Source organism: Dreissena polymorpha, chromosome 1, assembly GCF_020536995.1.
Source record: "Dreissena polymorpha isolate Duluth1 chromosome 1, UMN_Dpol_1.0, whole genome shotgun sequence".
NCBI classification, from domain to species: Eukaryota; Metazoa; Mollusca; class Bivalvia; order Myida; family Dreissenidae; genus Dreissena; species Dreissena polymorpha.
In genome coordinates, this window is record NC_068355.1 from 87,173,207 (window position 1) to 87,195,459 (window position 22,253).

The window sequence follows — 22,253 nt, forward strand, 5'->3', positions numbered from 1 at the left end:
TTGTTAATAAGTTATTATATATATAACCAATCAATTAATTCAGATGACAATATAACATTTACCAACTCCGAAGTTGTGATAATCGTGCTGCTTCGTGAGAAGATTGTGTTGAACAGTTGGATAGTATCCAGGAGTCCCTACAGTAGTGACGGTCATCAACAAGGACTCATCGCCTTCTTTCAACTCTCTCGCCAGTCCAAAGTCAATCAACCTCGCATTGAACTCGGCATCCAGAACAATGTTGTTGGATTTAATGTCCATGTGTAATATTTTACCTCTAGTAAAAAAACATCGTTATAGCTATCGTTAAAATTATACAACATAATAAGGCCAAACACTCGGATATGTTGTCTTCCTTGAACGTATTAAAATCAATGTATTTCATCGTTGTAATACATCATTCAAATATAAACAACGGGAAATTTCAGTACCATCAGCAGAAGATCATTCCTATCATCACTAATGGTCCTTTATTATAGGCCAATAGCCATACATGTCCACACATGACATATATTTCGGGGTTTCGTCATATAGTACATTAACGATTACAAGGCAATACAGCGGAGAGCATTTTACACGCATTTTGCAATGATTTTCAGCTAAATTCTAAGAAACGCTTACTGAGTGCACAGAGCATTACATGTTAAATATATCAATCAAACACTATGATGCGTATCGAAAAGAACTGTGAATACTATAAAACAAAACCTTCGAGAATGATTATGCATGCGCTTTTTGTTGCAAGATACAACATATCAAACTTACCTGAATTTATTACCCGAGTGCATATAGTCTATTGCGCATGCGATCTGGTACATAATTTTCAATCTTTTTTCCCAATTCATTTTGATATCAATCTTTTTAAACAATCTGTCATTGTCCTCTTTTATGGCATGAAACAAGTCGCCATTTTCGAAATATGGTGATACGAAGTAGTACTTCCTACAAAAAAACCATTAAATACGTAACACTTACGATTAAATTTAAAATAAGAAACAAAAGAGCCGTGATGACCCATACGCGCTAACATAAGTTTCCGGAGATCTAGCGCTGAAGACTTGTCCACATGCTCTAGCTTTTGACCTAACTTGACCCGGATTCAAACATGGCTTTAATTATGTGTTAAGACGTATCTAGCCCAGATTCGAACTTAGCCTAGAATGGGATTAAGTTTTTTTGAACATTTTTTTTGGACACACGTTTAAAAGATTCGATATATCGAGATTAAGTCGTAAATTAGGCCTCTATAGTGGTAAAAACATTACAACATTTGAATTGAGAACCTAGTTTTTGGACACTCGTGATCACATTTGAACTTGGTCAAAATAAACATTCAAACCATTTAGATTAGTCATAAAAGTCGCCTCTAGAAAGGTAATAATGTTTTTCATCAATTGGAACTGGTGAGCGGTGTTTAGAGGTACATGAACTAGAGTCGATCGTGGCCTAGATATTGTCTTACTAAACATTCAAACCAATGTCATTAAAATGAGTCATACATGTGCACCCCATAGTGGTAGCGAGGTGTTTCTAAGATTGACCAAGTGATATAGTTTTTGTATGCATGTGACCCAGAGTCGAGCTCGGCCTTGATATTGGCCAGATAAACATTCTGACAGAACTTTATCAATTAACGATTTAACGAAAAATGTGACCTCTATGTCATACATTAGCAATCTAGAAATGTTTATTTATAAAAGTTCATGAAGAAAACATTACATTAAAAAGTTACATTAATAACGGTTCTCTAAAAAAAGACATTTACTCATTCTTGTGGTCATCGAAATATGCTAGCAGAGGTACAATTCCAAAATGCATCAAACGGGACGCAATCTTTTCCTGAAAAAAAAACATAACGTTATTTGCAACAAAGTTATATATAGTGAGCCACTTTAAATAAAATTAATTGAAGATAATAGAGAGGTCAAGTCGCTCTCGACTTTTATACATAAATGTTTAGTATTTGGCAAACACTTTGATGAAAGGTGAGTTCAATGAAACAAAGTATGTTAGCTTGAATTGCTTCAACGCAAAACAGCGACATTGCTTTTGACCTAAACAACCGTACATCCAAGAGGTATTTTACAGCATCAAGAGCCATAATGATGAGGTGCAGCCTTACCAATATTGGCCAATATTTTTTGGATTTGTAAAAAAACTAGCATTTAGAGTCACAACAGGGTGTTCACAAGGCGTGTTGGCCTAATTAAATTTCAAATCAGATTATAACTGAAATATGTCAAATTTGTCCAATTTTCAAACTTTTCTTACTTAGTGTCACAACAATATGTTTAAAAAAGAGTTCCGCGGTCGGAGATGACCGCATTGAAGCCGGATTTTTGATTTAAATGACAGGAAAGTACCTTTCGTGTTTTTGTCAATGCAATACTTAAATTACTGAAATATTGTTCAAAGGTCAAAATGAAATGTAAGTACTTTTCAAGGCATGAGCAAACCTTGTGTTATGTTTTGAATGCATGCATATACATGAACAACAATAACATTTAAGGTCACAAATATGAACTTGAATTGACAATTAGGAAAGTTTGATCTCAATTTTTTTATTAGCAAATTAGTAACATATTGTTTGAAGTTTCCATCAATTTCATTATCAAATGTAAGAAAATAACCTTAAAATGACCAGTGGTCATCTACTAGTTCTGGCCAACCTTCATATCAAGTTTGAAGACTCTAGGTCTAAGCATACCAAAGTATTAACAACTTAAACAACTTTAACATATTTACATCCAAGGTCACAGTGACCTCGACCTTCAAATGAATGACCTTGAAATGACCAGTGGTCATCTAAGTGTGCTTGCAAACCTTTACGTCAAGTTTGAGATTCTAGGTCCAAGCATACCAAAGTTACAACAATTTTAACATTTTAACATTTAAGTTCACAGTGACCTTGACCTTCAAATGAATGACATTGAAATGAATGACCTTGAAATGACCAGTGGTCATCTAAGTGTGCTTGCAAACCTTTACGTCAAGTTTGAGATTCTAGGTCCAAGCATACCAAAGTTATAACAATTTTAACATTTTAACATTGAAGGTCACAGTGACCTTGACCTTCAAATGAATGACATTGAAATGAGCAGTGGTGATCTTCTAGTACTGGCCAACCTTTATGTCAAGTTTGAAGACTCTAGGTACAAGCATACCAAAGTTATAACATGGAATAAGAACTTTAACATTTTTACCTACCAAAGTTATAAGAACTTTAACATTTTTACATTCAAGGTCACAGTGACCTTGACCTTAGAATGAATGACCTTGAAATGACCAGTGGTCATCTAAGTGTGCTTGCAAACCTTCATGTCAAGTTTGAAGACTCTATGTCCAAGCATACCAAAGTTATAACAATTTTAACATTTTAACATTTTAGGTCACAGTGACCTTGACCTTCAAATGAATGACATTGAAATGACCAGTGGTCATCTTCTAGTACTGGCCAATCTTTATTTCAAGTTTGAAGACTCTAGGTACAAGCATACCAAAGTTATAACATGAAAAAAGAACTTTAACATTTTTACATTCAAGGTCACAGTGACCTTGACCTTCAAATGAATGACCTTGAAATGTCCAGTGGTTACTTACTAGTTCTGGCCAACCTTCATGTCAAGTTTCAAGACTCTAGGTCCAAGCATACCAAAGTTATAACAACTTTAACATTTTTACATTCAAGGTCACAGTGACCTTGACCTTCAAATGAATGACCTTGAAATGTCCAGTGGTTACTTACTAGTTCTGGCCAACCTTCATGTCAAGTTTCAAGACTCTAGGTCCAAGCATACCAAAGTTATAACAACTTTAACATTTTTATATTGAAGGTCACAGTGACCTTCACCTTCAAATGAATGACCTTGAAATGACCAGTGGTCATCTGTTAATCCTGGCCAACCTTCATGTCAAGTTTGAAGACTCTAGGTCCAAGCATACCAAAGTTATACCATGAAATAAGAACTTTAACATTTTTACATTCAAGGTCACAGTGACCTTGACCTTCAAATGAATGACCTTGAAATGACCAGTGGTTACTAACTAGTTATGGCCAACCTTCATGTCAAGTTTCAAGACTCTAGGTCCAAGCATACCAAAGTTATAACAACTTTAACATTTTTTATATTGAAGGTCACAGTGACCTTGACCTTCAAATGAATGACCTTGAAATGACCAGTGGTCATCTGTTAATCCTGGCCAACCTTCATGTCAAGTTTGAAGACTCTAGGTCCAAGCATACCAAAGTTATACCATGAAATAAGAACTTTAACATTTTCGAGCACGCCGCCACCCCGCCCGCCCGCCCGCCCGCCCGACAACATCAATCTATAAGCCGAGATTTTTTCGAAAAAAATCCGGCTAAAAAAACTAATATTTAAACATATTCTGCCATTTAGATTTTACTACAACTTGGCATAGATACTGTTCACATAAACATAACTTTACTCAATATTGAGTCATATCTCATGTTTCTATTGTGGTAACAATGGTTTTCTAGTATTTGACAATAGTAATTAGTTGTTAAACCATTTGACCCAAATTTGCATATAACCTAGATATTGTCCGAAACCACATTCAGATAAAATTTCATCAGGAGTGAATCATTTTTGTGATATAAAATATATAAATGTCTATTTCGTTTTTAGGATTATACCTTGAAACCGTTTTTTAACTTACATGACACAAACTCACATTTGCCAAGAGATTATAAAATTAAAACTTCTTACCGCTGCTCATCAAGATTCAGCTATAACTTTGGTCACAACTTCAAGCTTAATGTTAATGAAGAAATCATGCACAGCAAACGATACAACCCGAAGGACTGACCACAATATATTACCTTGCGCATTTCGTGCTTAAGTGAGTTAAAAATACAAAAATAATTTTACGTTAGTAATTGATCCCAATTTTTGCGTTAGATTCCCTGCTTGCTTCTCCAGATTGATTTCCTTGAGGACAACTCTCATGTTGAATGCCGGAACATTTTCTTTGGCTAAGAAAATAACCAGTTAAAACATTTAAATGATTCGATAATTTTATACTGAAACTTGAATTGACAAACATGAGTTTATATAAGACCTAATTTGTGTTTGTTGTATGATGCAAGTTTATTTTGTTCTTCAAAGTTTAAGTTATTTATAGTACCTACCAAACAAAGATTAACATTTTACCTACCATTTCTATTTATATTTATCTTTTCTATTAAATAATCAAAGGTTGAATTTGCAGTTTTAGGCCAAGTATGGATGAAATAGGAAATACGTCTGATAATGCACGTTGAAAAGTTTAGAATGTATTCGACCTACTTGCAGACATACATACATATGGAAAGACGTACCTATATGTTTTAGCAAAAAATTAAGTACATTAAATAATACTTATAATATGGGTACGTAAGAGAAAATGCAATCCGTTTCATATGGGCTGATCATGGAATTTATGGACCATGTATTTTAATTCATACATGATAAATAATATCCTTGAAGAAAGATATAAAAGGCATACTATAACCACTCCTAAATATGTATATATACCACTCCTAAATATGTATATATATATATATATATATATATATATATATATATATATATATATATATATATATATATATATATATATATATATATTTGAAAAGCAAATTCTAATCCTTATAGTGATTACTAAACGAAATTTTACTTACAGATGTACACCGTACCAAACGCTCCTCTCAGTTTCGTATTAAGATAACTGACATCCGGATGTCTCAACTCATCGACTATCTCCTTGTTCAGCTCAATGAGTCGCCCGTCGTGAAGGTCCTTCTTAATTGTTTTTGTTATAGTTTCATCGCGACATAATTTAAGAAGCACACTATTCTGCAAAGCTGGTTCCTGGAGCTGCGGTGTTCTCAAGATTGGAACTCCAAACGCAGCCTGGATCCTGATTCAAACAGAACTATCAGTAACCTAATTCCTGCTTCCTAATATGCGGTACCAAGCACAATAAATGTAAAGACAGAACTTTTTGTTCTAAATAACAATCACTGTTACAAAAAGACTAAATCTGACATCAAAGGTATGTGAGTTTGCCACAGTATACTGTATGAAGATTTACAAAAACAAGGTTTAAACATGTTGATCAAATGTCATACACTACAAACAACAAATCAGAGTCATCAAATTGATTGATTTCCATTGTTATGTGGTTCCTCCATTTTATTCAAAACTCTTATTTCCATAAAAATTAATCATTAAATGAGTTACAATTGGATATAGTGACCCGGTTTTAAACTCTTGTAACGCATATTTTTAACTTGAGAACTCTCACTTGAGGAGCGTCGTGCAACAGTATGTATTATTTCATGTGCAGCAAGATTAACTCCAGACCAGACAACGCATTCTTTCAGCCTAGTCAGGGGCTACCCTGTCCTCGATAAATTCACGCCATGTTGCGTGGTCTCAGTAGCGGACAGTACGACTTATAATAAGATTACACATTTGCAGAGGCGAAGCTGGAGCTACACTGGTCGAGCATGTCCTAAGGCCGATTTTCGCACAACACGACTTATCTGAACACATGATCTAAGCAAGACTGCAATGAATGCCCCCCTCTATAGAAGTTGCCCTGTCTGGTTATGGTTTTCAATATACGCAGTCCTCCTCTTAACAGATTATAATTGAAATATGTCACTTGTGGTTAACATTAAAAGTCTAATTAATTACGCGATCAAAACAGATATAAGAACTTTCCAAAGTTTCAAAAGATGTTCAACAAGAGATGTGTTTGTAAGAAACACAATGCCCCCTAATGCGCCGCTTTGAAAAAAAATTGACCTTTGACCTTGAAGGATGACCTTGACCCTTCAACACCAAAAATGTGCAGCTCCATGAGATACACATGCATGCCAAATATCAAGTTGCTACCTTCAATATTGCAAAAGTTATGAAGGTTAAAGTTTTGGGTCACATATACTTGACCTTTGACCTTGAAGGATGACCTTGACCTTGACCTTTCACCACTCAAAATGTGCAGCTCCATGAGATACACATGCATGCCAAATATCAAGTTGCTATGTTCACTATTGAAAAAGTAATGACGAAGGTTAAAGTTTTGGGACACACACACACACACACACGCACACACACACGCGCACGCACACACACACACACACACACACACACACAATGACAGACAGGCAAAAAACAATATACCCCCGATCTTTCGATCCGAGGGCATAAAAAGTTCCTGAATAATAGTACATGAATAATAAACAGTACAAAATCTCTAAATCTAATATTAGACAAGTTAAACAACAACCTCCATATCAGTTTACTCAGTACTGACTACAACATGAAACCGTCGGAGACGGGTGATGCTCCCCAAAGGTTTTTTTGTAACAATATTGCACTATATGTTCAGATAAAAGGAAACGTCTTGAGGAGCATAACTTTGGAAAAAATAATACGATGGATGTTTTAGCAACTTAAAATTTCAAAGGGCCATAACTCTCTTAATAAACCATCTGACCAGAACCCACAAATAACATGCGCAACTCCTCAAGGTAGTTAAGCTTCCCATAAAGCTTCATTGAATTCCAGTCAGTAGTTGGAGAAAAATAGCCCGGACAAGAATTGCACTATATGTACAGTTTATAGAAAATTTCAAAGAGTCATAACTCTGTGAAAATCATCCGACCAGAACCGGCTGATCATATGCACATCTCCTCTTGGTAGTGAAGCTTCCCATAAAGTTTAATTGAATTTCGGTCATTAATTGCTGAGAAATAGCCCGGACAAAAATTGTGCACGGACGGACGGACACAAGCACGGACAGACGAAGCGGCGACTATATCCTCCCGCCAAAAAGTTTAGGGGAGCATACAAACAGAAATTCGTACATTTACAGAAAAGACGGACTGAACAACTTCAACAAAAACAATATACTTAATTCTCACAAGTATGTTTCTCTATAACAAGAGCTCCGCATTACAGGTGCCACGCTCGGCTGCGAAAGCTTGTCAGAATTTTTTGTTTAAAGGTCACAGTGACCTTGAACTTTTACCTAGTGACCCAACAAGAGATGTGTTCGTCAGAAACACAATGCCCCCTACTGCGCCACTTTGAAATAAAATTTCTATTTATCATTTGGCAGGTATATACATCAATTCCCTTTAAAGCTTATTACTTCCCTTGGATTTTGTCCAATCCAACCAGGGGGGGAGGCCTGTAGACAGTCAAAAATGACCAAGTCAGACATCATTGACAACCAAGGCCTGTGGTTTATCAAAGAGATCATAGCCAGAGTTCATCATGTATGTATGGACACAAGTCCACTGGTATTTAATGAAAACTAGCATTCACAAATTAGAACAGGTTACAAATGATAATTATATCAAGAGATGTGTATATTTGGCACGTATAGAAATCATCTCCCTTTAAAGCTTATTACTTCCCTTGAATTTTGTCCAATCCAACCGGGGGGGGAGGGTCTCACAGTCAATTATGACCATGTCAGACATCACTCATTAAAAGAGATCATAGCCAGAGTTGATCATGTATCTATGGACATAAGTCCACAGGTATGTAATGAACATCAAAGAAATTATAATTGTATCATTTAAAAAAAAACTTTGACAAATCAATCATTTGAGTTATAAATAATCAAAATAATAAATATGTACCGTAACTGTGAAAAGAACTTTAATTCTTGGTAAGGAAATATATAATATGAGATTTATAATTATATAAATTACTTCCCTTGAAAATTGTCTCTAACAAAACTCTATTTTAAGTAGCAAATAATTAAAAGCCAATACCGTGACTGTGATTGACCACTCGAAATGTGCAGCTCCATGAGATACACATGCATGCCGAATATATAAAGTGGCTATGTTCAATAATGAATAATTATCGCCCTTTTTAAAGCTTATTACTTCCCTTAAATTTGTATTTTTTACCGTAGACCGTAAAGGATGACCTTGGCCTTGATCTTTTACCACAATGTGATTGTCAGAAACACAATGCCGCCTACTGCGCCGCTTTGATTTATTTAACAAAAATATATACGTGGGCAGGTCAGATAACTATGTCCATTTAAAGCTTATTACTTCCCTTGACTTTGTTTTTTCGACCCTACATCTTGAAGGATGATGTTCACCTTGAAATTTTACCACTCAAAATGTGCAGCTCAATGAGATACACATGCATGCCAAATATCAATTTGCTATCTTCAATATTTAAAAAGTTATGGCCAATTTCAAGGTTTTAGCATTACGCCTACGGCGGACGTCGGACGGCGGACGACGAGCTGGCTATGACAATAGCTCGGGTTTTCTCCGAAAACAGCCTTGCTAAAAATGGTGTGGCATGTTTATATTGATAAAGTATTCATTTATTTGTATTTAAATCATGATATTTTAATGTAAACGCTATATTAAATTTTAATATAAATGTGTCAATACCTGTTTAGTGCCCCGTCATTTAAGGCATCAATCACTTCTGTGAATGGAGAAGAAAAAAGAAAAACATGTAAAAGTCAAACACCAAATAAGCAGCTTTTATGAAGTGGTTACACATTGGAACTTGTCCATGTATATAAGAAATTAACGCTGAAATTCTCAAATACAGAACTTTACTGTCAGGAAATTAGATGGCGGTAGCTTTTTGCTGTTCATCTCAAAACTCTGAAGTTTCATAATACTAGTACTATGAACTCAAGCCTTTTGCTGTAGTTTAAAATTTCGACGTAGGGTTGTAGTTTCTAATGACAAAGTTCTAGTTTTAAGAATTGAAGACAACCAGCAATTTTTGCGACATAGGTATGATTATGTAATATTATGAGGCGTTTTACCTTTCATATAAGAATACTCATTAAGAGGACACAGATTACGATACGCAAACCACGCGAGTCTATAATTGTATGAGTAATAAGCAAATATCAATTGAAAATAGTATACAGGTTCGAAGAGTTTTGTATGTATTTAATGTCTCTTCCAAATGATAACAAATTCGTTCTTGAATCAAACATTATGGGCTAGATTTATTCAGTCAAATTACCAAGTTAAATTATAAATATTTCCTTACAAAGTTTTATGACGATGTTGCAAGAACAGTTATCTCTATAAAGTGTCGACGAATAAAATTGAGTTACGACGACCGATAATGCTTCAATCACAGAGACATCTTTATGAGATTGTGTTCTCATGTGAACTAAACAGTTTATTGCATATGGAAAGGAGTTGTTAATATTTATCATTATACAAATACCTATTCCAAATCCAAGACAAGTTCGCAAGCCTTCCCAATCGACCACCACTGCCTCACAATCTCGCATGTGCTTCAGTAACATTCTAAGGGTTGCACTGTATGTATTACGTCTTCTCCAGAGCAGAAACATTTGAAACACACGTTCAACATGTCGATGATAATCTGCCTTAATCTGATCAACTGTTGCAGAAGAAACGTTCAGACATGCCGCTAACAATTCCCATCCATTGCCAATTGTGTTTGCAATACCGACTAACTCCTTTTCTGAAGGGGTTCGATCTACATTAGCATCCACGGACATCCCTGTCCCTATAAATAAAATGTCAACAAGTAGAGACGTATACTCAGACAGGTTACTTACAAGACAAAGACTGCTGAAGAGTTAAATTAAATGATTTCACACATGTCCTATATGCTATGAATAAAATAGACGAACGAAATAAAAACCTTTGATGACTTTGGTTTACACCGCTAATTTAAAGCTACTGATTTCAAAAATAATTTGTAAACTATATTGGCATATTGTTTGTCTGTCACAACTTAGGATGAGCATTTTCAGAGCTTTGGCGACTTCAATTAAGATATGACATTAAAATGATTTGTTAGTAACTTTTAATGAACGCATGCTGATGACTTGTTCTGCAAATATTGCGAATATACATAATTTAAACATCCCATTCGGCCTCATTAACTGAAAAAAGTTTCTTCCAACTGCATGCGCCAACTGGATTTGAAATCCATAATGGTATATGAAAAATATTTAATACATGTATTTGTACAACTATTTCCTCTGCAACTTACCTTGGGAACTGGCACGCCTAATCTCCTCAATCTTCTGCACTCGCAGTCGCTCATCTGTCAATGATTTATATCTGGAACTCTCGTATATCAGCTCTTTCTCTTTTTCCTCCAGCTCTTTAACCAAGCTGTCATGTTTGGTATCACTGAGGCTTTTCTTGAAAACATAGTACGCCTTGTCGCCACTCTGACTGATCTTACTGATTAGGAGGCGACATTTCATTGGTATGGTAAGAAGGTTCTAAAAAGATAAACAATATATAATTACATATATTTGCATATATTTTTTAAACTAACACTTAAGAAATTTCGCAACCAGTCGTAGATTGCACCAGAATAATACTAAATAATACCGACAAACATTTTTAATTCAATCCATTACACTGTTATTCTTTTAAATGTTTTTACCTGATAAAATATTTGTTTTGTTTTTTCAATCTAATTATAAATATTTTCTTACTTGCACCTCCACTAAACTATTAAAGTCTTATTCAATGTTGAACCGGCAAAATGATCAAAGCAAAGATCTGGGTAAATGAGTTTGATTGCCCAGCGTTGTAAGTACAATACAGACTTCTGCTGGGGTGTGGAATTGTATTCACGCTTTGGAAGTAAATGGAAGTTTGGGAGTTATCTACTGCCATTTACGCGTCAATATGTATAATGAAGCTCAAGGAACATTATCTCGAGATAAAGTTTTATTTACACACACTAGCCTTCTATGTTAAGGCAAGTGGCCAATTTACAATACAATGCAGGACAGTACAAACAACATGACATAAAACATACCCAACGATAAAAGCTGAGGTCACAGAGTTGGAACGATATTAGTATTGAAAAGCCAGTTGGTCACTGACTTTAAGTGCTAATATATTAATAAAATAAGTTATAATCAACAAGGATATTGTGAAGCAATATGGTCCCCTACCGGCTCCACCATTGTCAGAAATTCCACCATTTTCAGAATTGTTTTATTTTATTTTTGGTTGCCATAGCAACCAGATTTTTTGACGTAGGAACAAAATGAAATGACGTGCATAATGTCCATATTGCCATCTATCCATGTTGCAAGTTTCATGAATAAATATTAAGAAATTTTTAAGTTATCGCAGGATCCAGAATACCACCGTTTTCAGCAGTATTTCTAGTCTATTTGTTGCCATAGCAACCAGAATTTTTGACGTAGAACAAAATGAATTGACGTGCATAATGTCCATATTGCCATCTATCCATTTTTCAAGTTTCATGAAAAAATATGAAGAGCTTTTAAAGTTATCGCAGGATCCAGAAAAGTGTGACGGACAGACAGACAGACAGACTGACAGACGGAATGCAAACCATAAGTCCCCTCGGGTAAAACCGATAGAGGACAAAAATACTTTTATACTTGCATATTTCTTCACAAACAAAAAACACGATAAAGCAAGATTGTAAACACAAACAATTCTTCTGTTGAGATCTTATATGCATACACAAACTGGGAAAGATTAAATGGAACACAATGTTATTATTTTACCACAAGAGGGAAATAATAGCCCTTAAGCCCTCATTTGAGTTCACAGCTGTAAGTTGTTGAAGACTTGCCCTGGTGATCTAATTCTTTACCCAACCTGAGGCCTTCATATTATTAAGATAAACATTCAGACCAAGTATCATCAAGACTGAGTCATAAATGTGGTCTCTGTCGAGGGAACACGATTTTTCTAAGATTTGATCTGATGACCTAGTATATCACCAACGTCATCCGAATTTGGTCTTAACCTAGATATTGTCGAGGTATGAATTTTGACGAAATTTTATCAAGATTGATTAATTATAGTGGCCTCTATAGTGGAAGCTCAAGCATGGACGTCCTGCTCTTAGCGATTCAGAAAGAAAAAAAGGAAAGGGAGCGTAAAAAAAGGAAAGTGTATGTGGGGTAATACATAACTGTTTTTATGGATCTTCAATCGTAATCTTTACTTTGGAGCGCACTCGATTGTGCTTTATATTAGGTCCGTTCGCTCGTAAATGAGCGGATATTGGCGCGAGAAATTCAAATGAAAAACATTGTCCCACAAAAAAATAAATACACGCGTTTTGTATCTCGTTCAATCAATGTTACCAGACCACATCTAGCGTTGAAAGTTTGGTTATTGCTATAAGAAACACTTATTTATTATGAGTTAACTTTATTTTACGAAATATTCAACGAAATATTCGTTGAGTTTGAGTTTTTATGAATCTTTCAACGCAAGTGACCGATATTCAAATTGGGGCTAGATATTGTCCAAAAAAGCATTTTTACAAAGTTTCATAAAGATTGAGCAATCAGTGTGGCCTCTCCAGTGTCAACAAGGTTTTTCAAATATTTGACCTGTTCACCCTATTTTTGAACGCACATGACCCAGATACCAACAAGGTCTAGATATTGTCTAGATAAACTTTCTGATTAAGTTCCATCAAGATTGGATGAAAAATGTTACTTCTACAATTTTAACGAGATAAAATTGAACGCAAACCGCACGACAACGGGCACCAGACAAAGGTTGAGCACAATAGCTCACCTTGAGAACTTAGTGCTCCAGTGAGCATAAAAGGGTATGTTTGCCTCATTTGAATGAAAATGAGAATAATTCTTATTCTTCTTATGTGATCTAAATGGAAAAATAACAATATCATACAAGAGCACCGCCTAGCGGATGCAAACCACTCATCTATTTTTATTTTTAAAGGTGAAGGGACCTATCTCATTACTTCAATCAAAAAGGAGGAAGGGGTGGGGGTAGTGAGGGGTGTCTATTGTGGGTGGGTGGTCATTTATTACATTATCTTCCAAAAATAAGAAAAAAATGAAAAACAAAATTGGGGGAGGGAGGAATCTTTGGTGGGATGGTTGGACGGTCTTTCAAAAATATATATTTGTGTTTTTTAACCATGTTTAAAAAAAAATTTGGGGGGGGGTCTGGGGGGGGTAGAGGGGGGTTATGTGTGAGGGTGTGGTCATTTATTAGATGATCTTTCAACAATAAGAAAAAATGGGGAAAAAAATTTGGGCGGTGGGATTCTAGGGTGGAGTGTGGGGGATGGTTTGGGTGGAGTCTTTTGTGGTTTGTCAGGTAAGTGTTTTTTTGTCAAAGTATGAATCAAATTTGATCATAAATAAAGAAGTTATGGCAATTAAGCAAAATTTAATAATTTAATGTCATTCAAAGGTCAAGGTCAAATTCAACTTGCAAGGTACAGTACCCTCATGATAGTTTAACAATATTTGAAGTTTGAAAGCAATAGCCTTGATACTTAAGAACTTAAGTGGCTCTGAACACAAAAATTAGCAAAATATTCAAAGTTACTAAGTCAAAAAGGGCCATAAATCCGTCAAAATGCCAAAAAGAGTTATGCAACTTGTCCTGTAATGTCCCCTTATGATAGTAAGCGAGTGTTTCAAGTCTGAAGGCAATAGCTATGATACTTTAGGAGTAAAGTGGACCAAAACACAAAACTTAACGAAAGTTTTAATTTTCTAAGTATAAAGGGGACATAATTCTGTCGAAAATGCCAGTCAGAGTTACATAACTTTGCCTGTACAGTACCCTTATGATAGTTAGTAAGTGTTGCAAGTATGAAAGCAATAGCTTTGATACTTTAAGAATAAAGTGGACTTAAACACAAAACTTAACCAAATTTTCAATTTTCTAAGTATTACAAGAGATGTGTTTGTCAGAAACACAATGCCCCCTATTGCGCCGCTTTGAAATAAAATTTGAATATATCATTTGGCAAGTTTAGAAATTATCTCCCTTTAAAAGTTTATTACTTCCCTTGGATTGTATTTTTTTACTTTTGACCTTGAAGGATGACCTTGACCTTTCACCACTCAAAAAGTGCAGCTTCATGAGATGTACATGCATGCCAAATATCAAGTTGCTTTCTTCAATAGTCAAAAAGTTATTGGAAAAGTTTAACCAAGGTTAAAGTTTGCGACACACACAAACAATGAATGAATGAATGACAGACAGACAGGCCAAAAACAATATGCCCCCGATCTTTCGATCCAGGTGCATAAAAAGGGCACACAATTATGTCAAAATGCCAGCCAGAGTTATCTTACTTAACCTGCCCAGTCCCCTCATGATAGTAAGTAAGTGTACCAAGTTTGAATGCAATAGCTTGGATGCTTTATGAGAAAAGTGGACCTAAACACAAAACTTATCCGTACGCCGACGCAGACGCCGACGCTCAGGTGATAACAATAGCTCTCTTTTTTTTCGTCTCTTTTTTAAAAAAAATAGATGAGCTCAAAAGATTGTATAATCATATACAAACTAAGCAAGTTTGGTTAAGATTTGGTTAAGATAAAACTAATTAACTGGTACTCAAACAAGAGCTTAATACTTTCGGATAGCCTAATGACAGCGGACGACTTACGCTGCAAGAAGGTACCCCAATACAAAAAGCTTTTGTCGATAACTTCTTGCTAAGGTGGGCTATAAATATTAAATACAAAAGCCCATAAAGAAAATTTTAGATTTATACCATCAAGTCATCATATTCCTCTTGCTTGAGAAATCCACACTTTTTCAGTGCAACCAGAACCATATCCGGATCCATCTCTGTAACGATCTTCTTGTGAGCCCTGTTAAGGGCACGACGACACTGGTCCTCATCTTAAGGGCAAACACAAAAACATGGCATCCATTATTGGAATCAATCTGACTACTCAAAATTAAAAAAGGACTATCTCTGTGAAAAAAACTCAGGACCGCAATATTAGAAAATCCATTTACAAGTAAATGTAATGCTCAACAGAATAAAGTGAGAAAGTGTAAGGCTACATAATCTTCGTGTGTTACACATACATAAGGAAACTGACTTTGTAATAAATCTCTTTTTCAGTAAATAAAGGAAATGCAACTAGACATAAATTGGCACAAAACCGCACACACACGCACGCACGTACGCACGCACAAAAACACAGTTTAAAAAAGAACATACGAAGGAAAATGGAAACAACAAATCGGTTTTAACAAGGATTTGAAAGTTCTAAATATTAAAAGAAAAAAAATTATTAATGGTTTTCCAGTTGTTCTTTTATGGAATGCAAACACCAATATCTAAATTATCTGACCTTTTTTAAATAAATGCCAATAGTTAATCAGTGGCATTAGATGATTTGTTACTATCCTGTAAAATAGTGTTTATACTTCAAATTCATGAATGCCTCCGAATGCAATATAACTTTATTTACAAAGTTGTATGCAGAAGTGCAATGCAAAATGTGGTTGTTTTTTAACACAGTGTCTTATCTCTGTCATATAATCCCAGCGTGTTGGCGGCTTTGATGACGGTCGGCGGACACAAAACACGAAAGCAAAATAAACATAGAACCCACCAGAAAGACAGGGAGCGCTGATACGGCAATTGTGATATTTGACGCCCTTTTTGTTGTTCTAACGGGTATATTTTTCCTTCTGGCATGTTTTCGTTTTGGCGACCTTCAAACCCGTAAACACGCCAGATCAATATAGCAAAACTCAGCCACTATATGTATACATTTTTATCAGCTTGCCTGGTTTATGTCTTTTTAATAAGGCTTAACACTATGGTGTTTATTGTAAAATATTGACATAATAAGGCAAAATAACGCAGTCCCACTTGAATGAAATAGTCGTTCTACATTTGCAAATATGTTTGATCTTCGTCTTATTTTTTGTATTAACTACCAAACATCCGTATTTAAGAGGGTTAGGGATGTGGTTATGGGTGATTGTAGTACGGACCTGTCATACCAATATGAACACATAAAGATATGAATTTATATTATTCTCTGAGCATTTCTACATGCATGTTCATTTTTATTGATATGCATGTAAGAACCATACTTGCAGGTTATTAAGATTTCAATTTAATGGTGCACTGAAGATTCAATTCTGAATCAGACTATCCAATTACTGGTTCGACCCCAACTCATGAAGCGTTTCAATATATGTTTATACATCAAACAATTGACTACACAACCCTGACAGTAACCCTTATCCTTATCGTACCGGTCCTCCACATTGTATTGTTAGTTTAACGAGTCCACTTAAACAGCCATCAAGAAGTGTTGGATGGGTACTTTTTAGACGTTGTAATGTACTTGCTGTTTTTTAAATTAACATTACGACAATCATTATTATATTTTCCGGATTCAGGGTTTTCAAAAGCTTTCGAATATAAAGAAGTGAAACCAAGAGTCAAATGATCCCATGTTAGAAATTTGCATGGGTCGAATATATTTTCGAGGGTCATAATAATTAAGTGTAGATTGTTTGTTTTAGAGTGTTTGTAAATCTCTCAACGAATGTTGATTTGTATGCATGTGATTACAATACTGTACAAACCCAAACAACACTTTGTGTTTTAAAAAACACAACATTTTTGTGTTAGTTTCATTGTAATATTTGCATCGAAATAATGCAAGGTCGTTAATTTGGAGGAGTCAAAAGTTACAATATTGCAAAAGGCTAACATAAAAAAGCATCAGATTCTGCTTCAATTTAAATCCCTGTATTTCCATTGGAAAATACCAGTAGATCATGTTTACTCCAGACTGATGTTCTGATTATTTAAATCCAAAAACACTTGTATGTGTTTGTTTAGGTTTTATCAATATAATCAACAAATGTGTCAAAGGTATCTCACTTAAGAAAAAAGGGCTGTTTGTAAAACATGCATGCCCCCCATATGGGCTCTCCGTTGTAGTGAGAGCCATTGTGTGAATATGTTTTTTGTCACTGTGACCTTGACCTTTGACCTAGTGACCTGAAAATCAATAGGGGTCATCTGCCAGTCATGATCAATGTACCTATGAAGTTTCATGAACCTAGCCATAAGCGTTCTTGAGTTATCATCCGGACACCATTTTACTATTTCGGGTCACCGTGACCTTGACCTTTGACCTAAAAATCAATAGGGGTTATCTGCGAGTCATGATCAATCTACCTATCAAGTTTCATGATCCTAGGAATAAGCGTTCTTCAGTTATCATCCGGACACCATTTTACTATTTCGGGTCACTGTGACCTTGACCTTTGACCTAGTCAGTGACCTGAAAATCAATAGGGGTCATTTGCGAGTCATGATCAATCTACCTATCAAGTTTCATGATCCTAGGCCTAAGCGTTCTTGAGTTATCATCCTGAAACCATTTTACTATTTCGGGTCACTGTGACCTTGACCTTTGACCTAGTGATCTGAAAATCAATAGGGGTCATCTGAGAGTCATGATCAATCTACCTATCAAGTTTCATGATCCTAGGCCTAAGCGTTCTTGTGTTATCATCCGGAAACCATTTTACTATTTTGGGTCGACGTGACCTTGACCTTTGACCTAGTGACCTCAAAATCAATAGGGGTCATCTGCGAGTCATGATCAATGTACCTATGAAGATTCATGATCCTAGGCCCAAGCGTTCTTGAGTTATCGTCTGACAACCACCTGGAAGACGGACCGACAGACCGACCGACATGAGCAAAGCAATATACCCCCTCTTCTTCGAAGGGGGGCATAATAATGTTAAAATTTTTAAAACAAAAAAAGCTCATGCACGTAGTGACAAATAAAGTACTGGTACTATTAGAGGCATTGTACATGATACAGTTTACTTCGGGGAGCTAATTCTAGCAAGTATTGGGTCAAAACATTGCCGATTCAAACGCACTTTTTGTTGTTATGTCAAAGAGTACACATTTAACTATAGATTGGCATATAAAACATGTGTTTTGAAATCTTTTGAAATCTTTTCACTTACAAAAATTCGGTGTATACATCAATATGGCAGATAATAAGGATTCACATGCTATATCTAAGAGCTAAATAATATGTATCCTTAATACGGTATAACGTGGATTGTTTATTATTTAATTAAATTCAAAAGAATGTGTGAAAAAATCTTATACTTACTCAATTTGTTTTGCAGATGCGCTGCCATGTTTGTATTATTGTTAACCCTGCATTATGCTGGGGAAAAAAACAACAGATTATAATGTTTTAAAACATATCACACTACATATAAATTTAAGGACAAAAAGTTGAAAATAATAAACAGATTTATAGCATAAAAGTAAGCAAAATTATCAATTTGAACGACTATTGGCATAAAAAAAAAATATAATGGCTACTTTAAATAAAATTTGCTATAACTCGTAGCACTCCAAACGGTCCTCGGATGTTTCGCCCCCAAGACGTTTCGGCCCTCGTCGTTTCGCCTCTGGTCGTTTCACCCCCAATTAGCAGAATGTTTAAATGTACAATGTTTTGTCACATATCATTATTGTGTAGTTTGTTCATTGCTGGGATTTGAATAAAATGTGAAATTAAAATGCACTACAATTGATGTTTGTCCTTTGTTGTTTGATGTGGTTTAAAAATATTGTAATTAAAGGTAACACAATTGAAAATTACGTGTAATAAATATAGTATTGTGTACGCTTTAATGCTTACGTATAAATATATTAATTGTTTACACGAACAGTTTAATTGGTGATAATTATATTATCATCAAAGAAAGTATCCCGAATCAATAATGTAAGTATATCACGCATCATCCGACAAAGGGTAGGTGATAAAAACAATGAGCCACAATAAGTATATATATTAATGTAAAATGCATGCAGTCAAACAAAATTAATGGAGAGTTAGACCAGTGCATAGACCTAGTGTAAGATCAATAAGAACAGGACTTTTAACGGCGATTTTATTTTAAGACATTCAACATTGTTTTATAAAGTGTAACATAATAGTGTGATAGTTTAATAGTTGTGAAAGGGAGTTGTGTGCAACATGGATTTTCCATGCATAAGATGCAGTACTGAAGTGCGTCCTCGGCAACACGCGGTCCAATGTGATTCATGTTCGCGTTGGCAGCATCGAACGTGCAAAATAGGTGAGCCAGATGAATAATAGTTAGTAACTTATGCAAAATCGATGATGATTTTCTTTTATTGACTTGATAATCAAAATCCAATACATTCGATACACGTATATTCCAAAGCGCGTCATAAAGCCGGTATAAACATATATATTTGAGGCAAGTGACCGTTAATTTAAAGCATTTGGCGATCCTGAGTTAAAAAAAATAGTGTTGCTATATTGTAATGTATAATAATTATGACTCATTAAGTTTGTAATTGTGATTTGTTGTATATCCTTAATTATTGTGTATTAATGTATACTCGAAGTGATCTGTTATGTTTAAAAAGGGTAATTGTAAAAAGTTAATGAAGTGAGAAGGTTTAGAACAATATCAGTGAAATGCAACAATTTTGTGTTTTATTTATTTACCCATAAAAAAACTACATCATAATTATGTAGTACAATTTCATATTAAATAAAAAATATAATTTAATTAAATAAAAAATATAATTCAATTTAAGTCGTTGGACATTATTAAACATTAACTGCGTTTAATTCCTTTGATTTACTTGACATCTAACGCACAAGTGGTGCTTGATCAACAATCAATTAAAGTGCTCCCTAAATGGGTATTTGATTAACAGTCTGAGCAAGTGTCATAACATGCCACTCAATTCGGGCATCTTATCTTTTAGAACATTGCCGCTAATCCGATGTTAAATAGATAAGGATCGTAATGGAGTGTTAATTGCTATATCTACACTTGGGGACTTTCCTTACGCATCACTTAATCATATCGATATATCTCCCTTATTTTTGAACGGCTTGTGTTGAAATGTGGATAATGAAGAATTCAATACAAATCTGATAATTCCTGAAAATTAAAAAGAAATTGAAAAAGAACAAAATATAAAAGTCAAATTCGCAAACTCGTTCAACGTTAAATAATAACTTTACGGATATGCAGTACACCCCGTTTTTCCAGAGCGAGGCGCAACTGTATTATAATATACAAATATATGATTTAAAGATGTTAATTTTCAAATACAAATTTCTTTGTCAACAAAACGTTTGCGCAAAATATTAACGAATAGATTATTGACTTATATAAAATTTGGCAGATGTCTCAACCAATGCATTATAAATAATTTTGGTATAAAACTTTTCAAGCAAGCATACAAAAACGCAAATGAAATAGAACTGTGTGTACGAAACTTTTAACAACCGTTTTTTCACATTTCCGTGTTCCTTATTATTAGGAAATAGTGTATTATTTATAATGAAATGACAAATCAACTTGTTTTTCTATGTACTTGATTAACATATAAAACGATATACGTTTACTTATGTTAAAAAAGTTATTATATAATCAAGCGATATATTGTATGGATAATTTGATAAACAATAAATCCGTCATTGCACAGGTATTTCTTCTGAGGAATACAAAGCCGCTGTGAAGTCAGGATGCGAGCTTGAGTTCGTATGCAGTCCTTGTTCAAAAGAACAAACACGTAGAACAGAGGCCACCGATATTGATGCCGACGACTTTGCTCCCAATTGGGATATGGGATTTAACGTTAGCGACATCGGTCACAACGTAACCGACGAGGACTTGGACGGTACGCGGGCAGAAGGAAATGTGCGAGATATCGAAAGGGACGACACAACGCAGGCAGAGGAAAATATGCAGGACGAGGGACACGTCAACGAAACTACCGGAAGCATGGACGGTGAAGGAGATATAGAAAGGGACGACTCAAATCGGGCAGAGAAAAATATGCAGTTCGAGGGAAACATCAACGAAACTACCGGAAATATGGACGATGAAGGAAATATCGAAAGGGACGACACAAGGGGCTCGGGTGATGGACCTCAGTTTGAAGCCTGCGTATATGCAGCCGTCCTCGGCCTTCAACCTCATTCGCCAGCTGTTGTGCCTGCCATTCCTACCAGCACAATACATTGGCCCAACATTTATGAAGTTTGCCGAGCACGAAAGGGAAGGCCCAGAGCGCAAAAAAAGAAACAGACTGATGGATGACATCTCTCGCCAATGGCTAGACCACCCTATATTCGATGTTGACAGTTGGTCCGTGTTTGGTTACCAGATCCGAACTAATAACGACATTGAAGGTAATATTTCTTTTCTTTTTTTCCCCATTCTGTTTGTAATGTAATAATCGCTTCTATAATGCCTCTATTTAATATTACTTCAACTGTCTGTTTTTTGTTGGCAAAATATCAGTATTCTCAGACATTCATAAGTGAAAAAATATCATCCATTATACATGTTCATATATCTTTTTGCGCTTTGCGTATTTGTAATAGTTCAT

At 35.1% G+C, this 22,253-nt stretch overlaps 1 protein-coding gene across 1 annotated transcript in view; it reads right to left on the bottom strand.

The window, feature by feature from the left end:
- Positions 1 to 19,028, bottom strand: part of LOC127835009 (uncharacterized) — a 41,383-nt gene extending 22,355 nt beyond the window's left edge. Inside the window, exons 1-10 of the mRNA XM_052361219.1 lie at positions 18,970 to 19,028; positions 15,561 to 15,691; positions 11,049 to 11,286; positions 10,248 to 10,556; positions 9,443 to 9,479; positions 5,684 to 5,922; positions 4,893 to 4,996; positions 1,766 to 1,839; positions 766 to 942; positions 63 to 277 (exon numbers count right to left, since the gene is read on the bottom strand). Of these exons, the coding sequence (XP_052217179.1) occupies positions 63 to 277; positions 766 to 942; positions 1,766 to 1,839; positions 4,893 to 4,996; positions 5,684 to 5,922; positions 9,443 to 9,479; positions 10,248 to 10,556; positions 11,049 to 11,286; positions 15,561 to 15,691; positions 18,970 to 18,997 (1,552 nt within the window). The 5' untranslated portion in view covers positions 18,998 to 19,028. The remainder of the gene's footprint in view (positions 1 to 62; positions 278 to 765; positions 943 to 1,765; positions 1,840 to 4,892; positions 4,997 to 5,683; positions 5,923 to 9,442; positions 9,480 to 10,247; positions 10,557 to 11,048; positions 11,287 to 15,560; positions 15,692 to 18,969) is intronic.
- Positions 19,029 to 22,253: the final 3,225 nt, after the last annotated feature.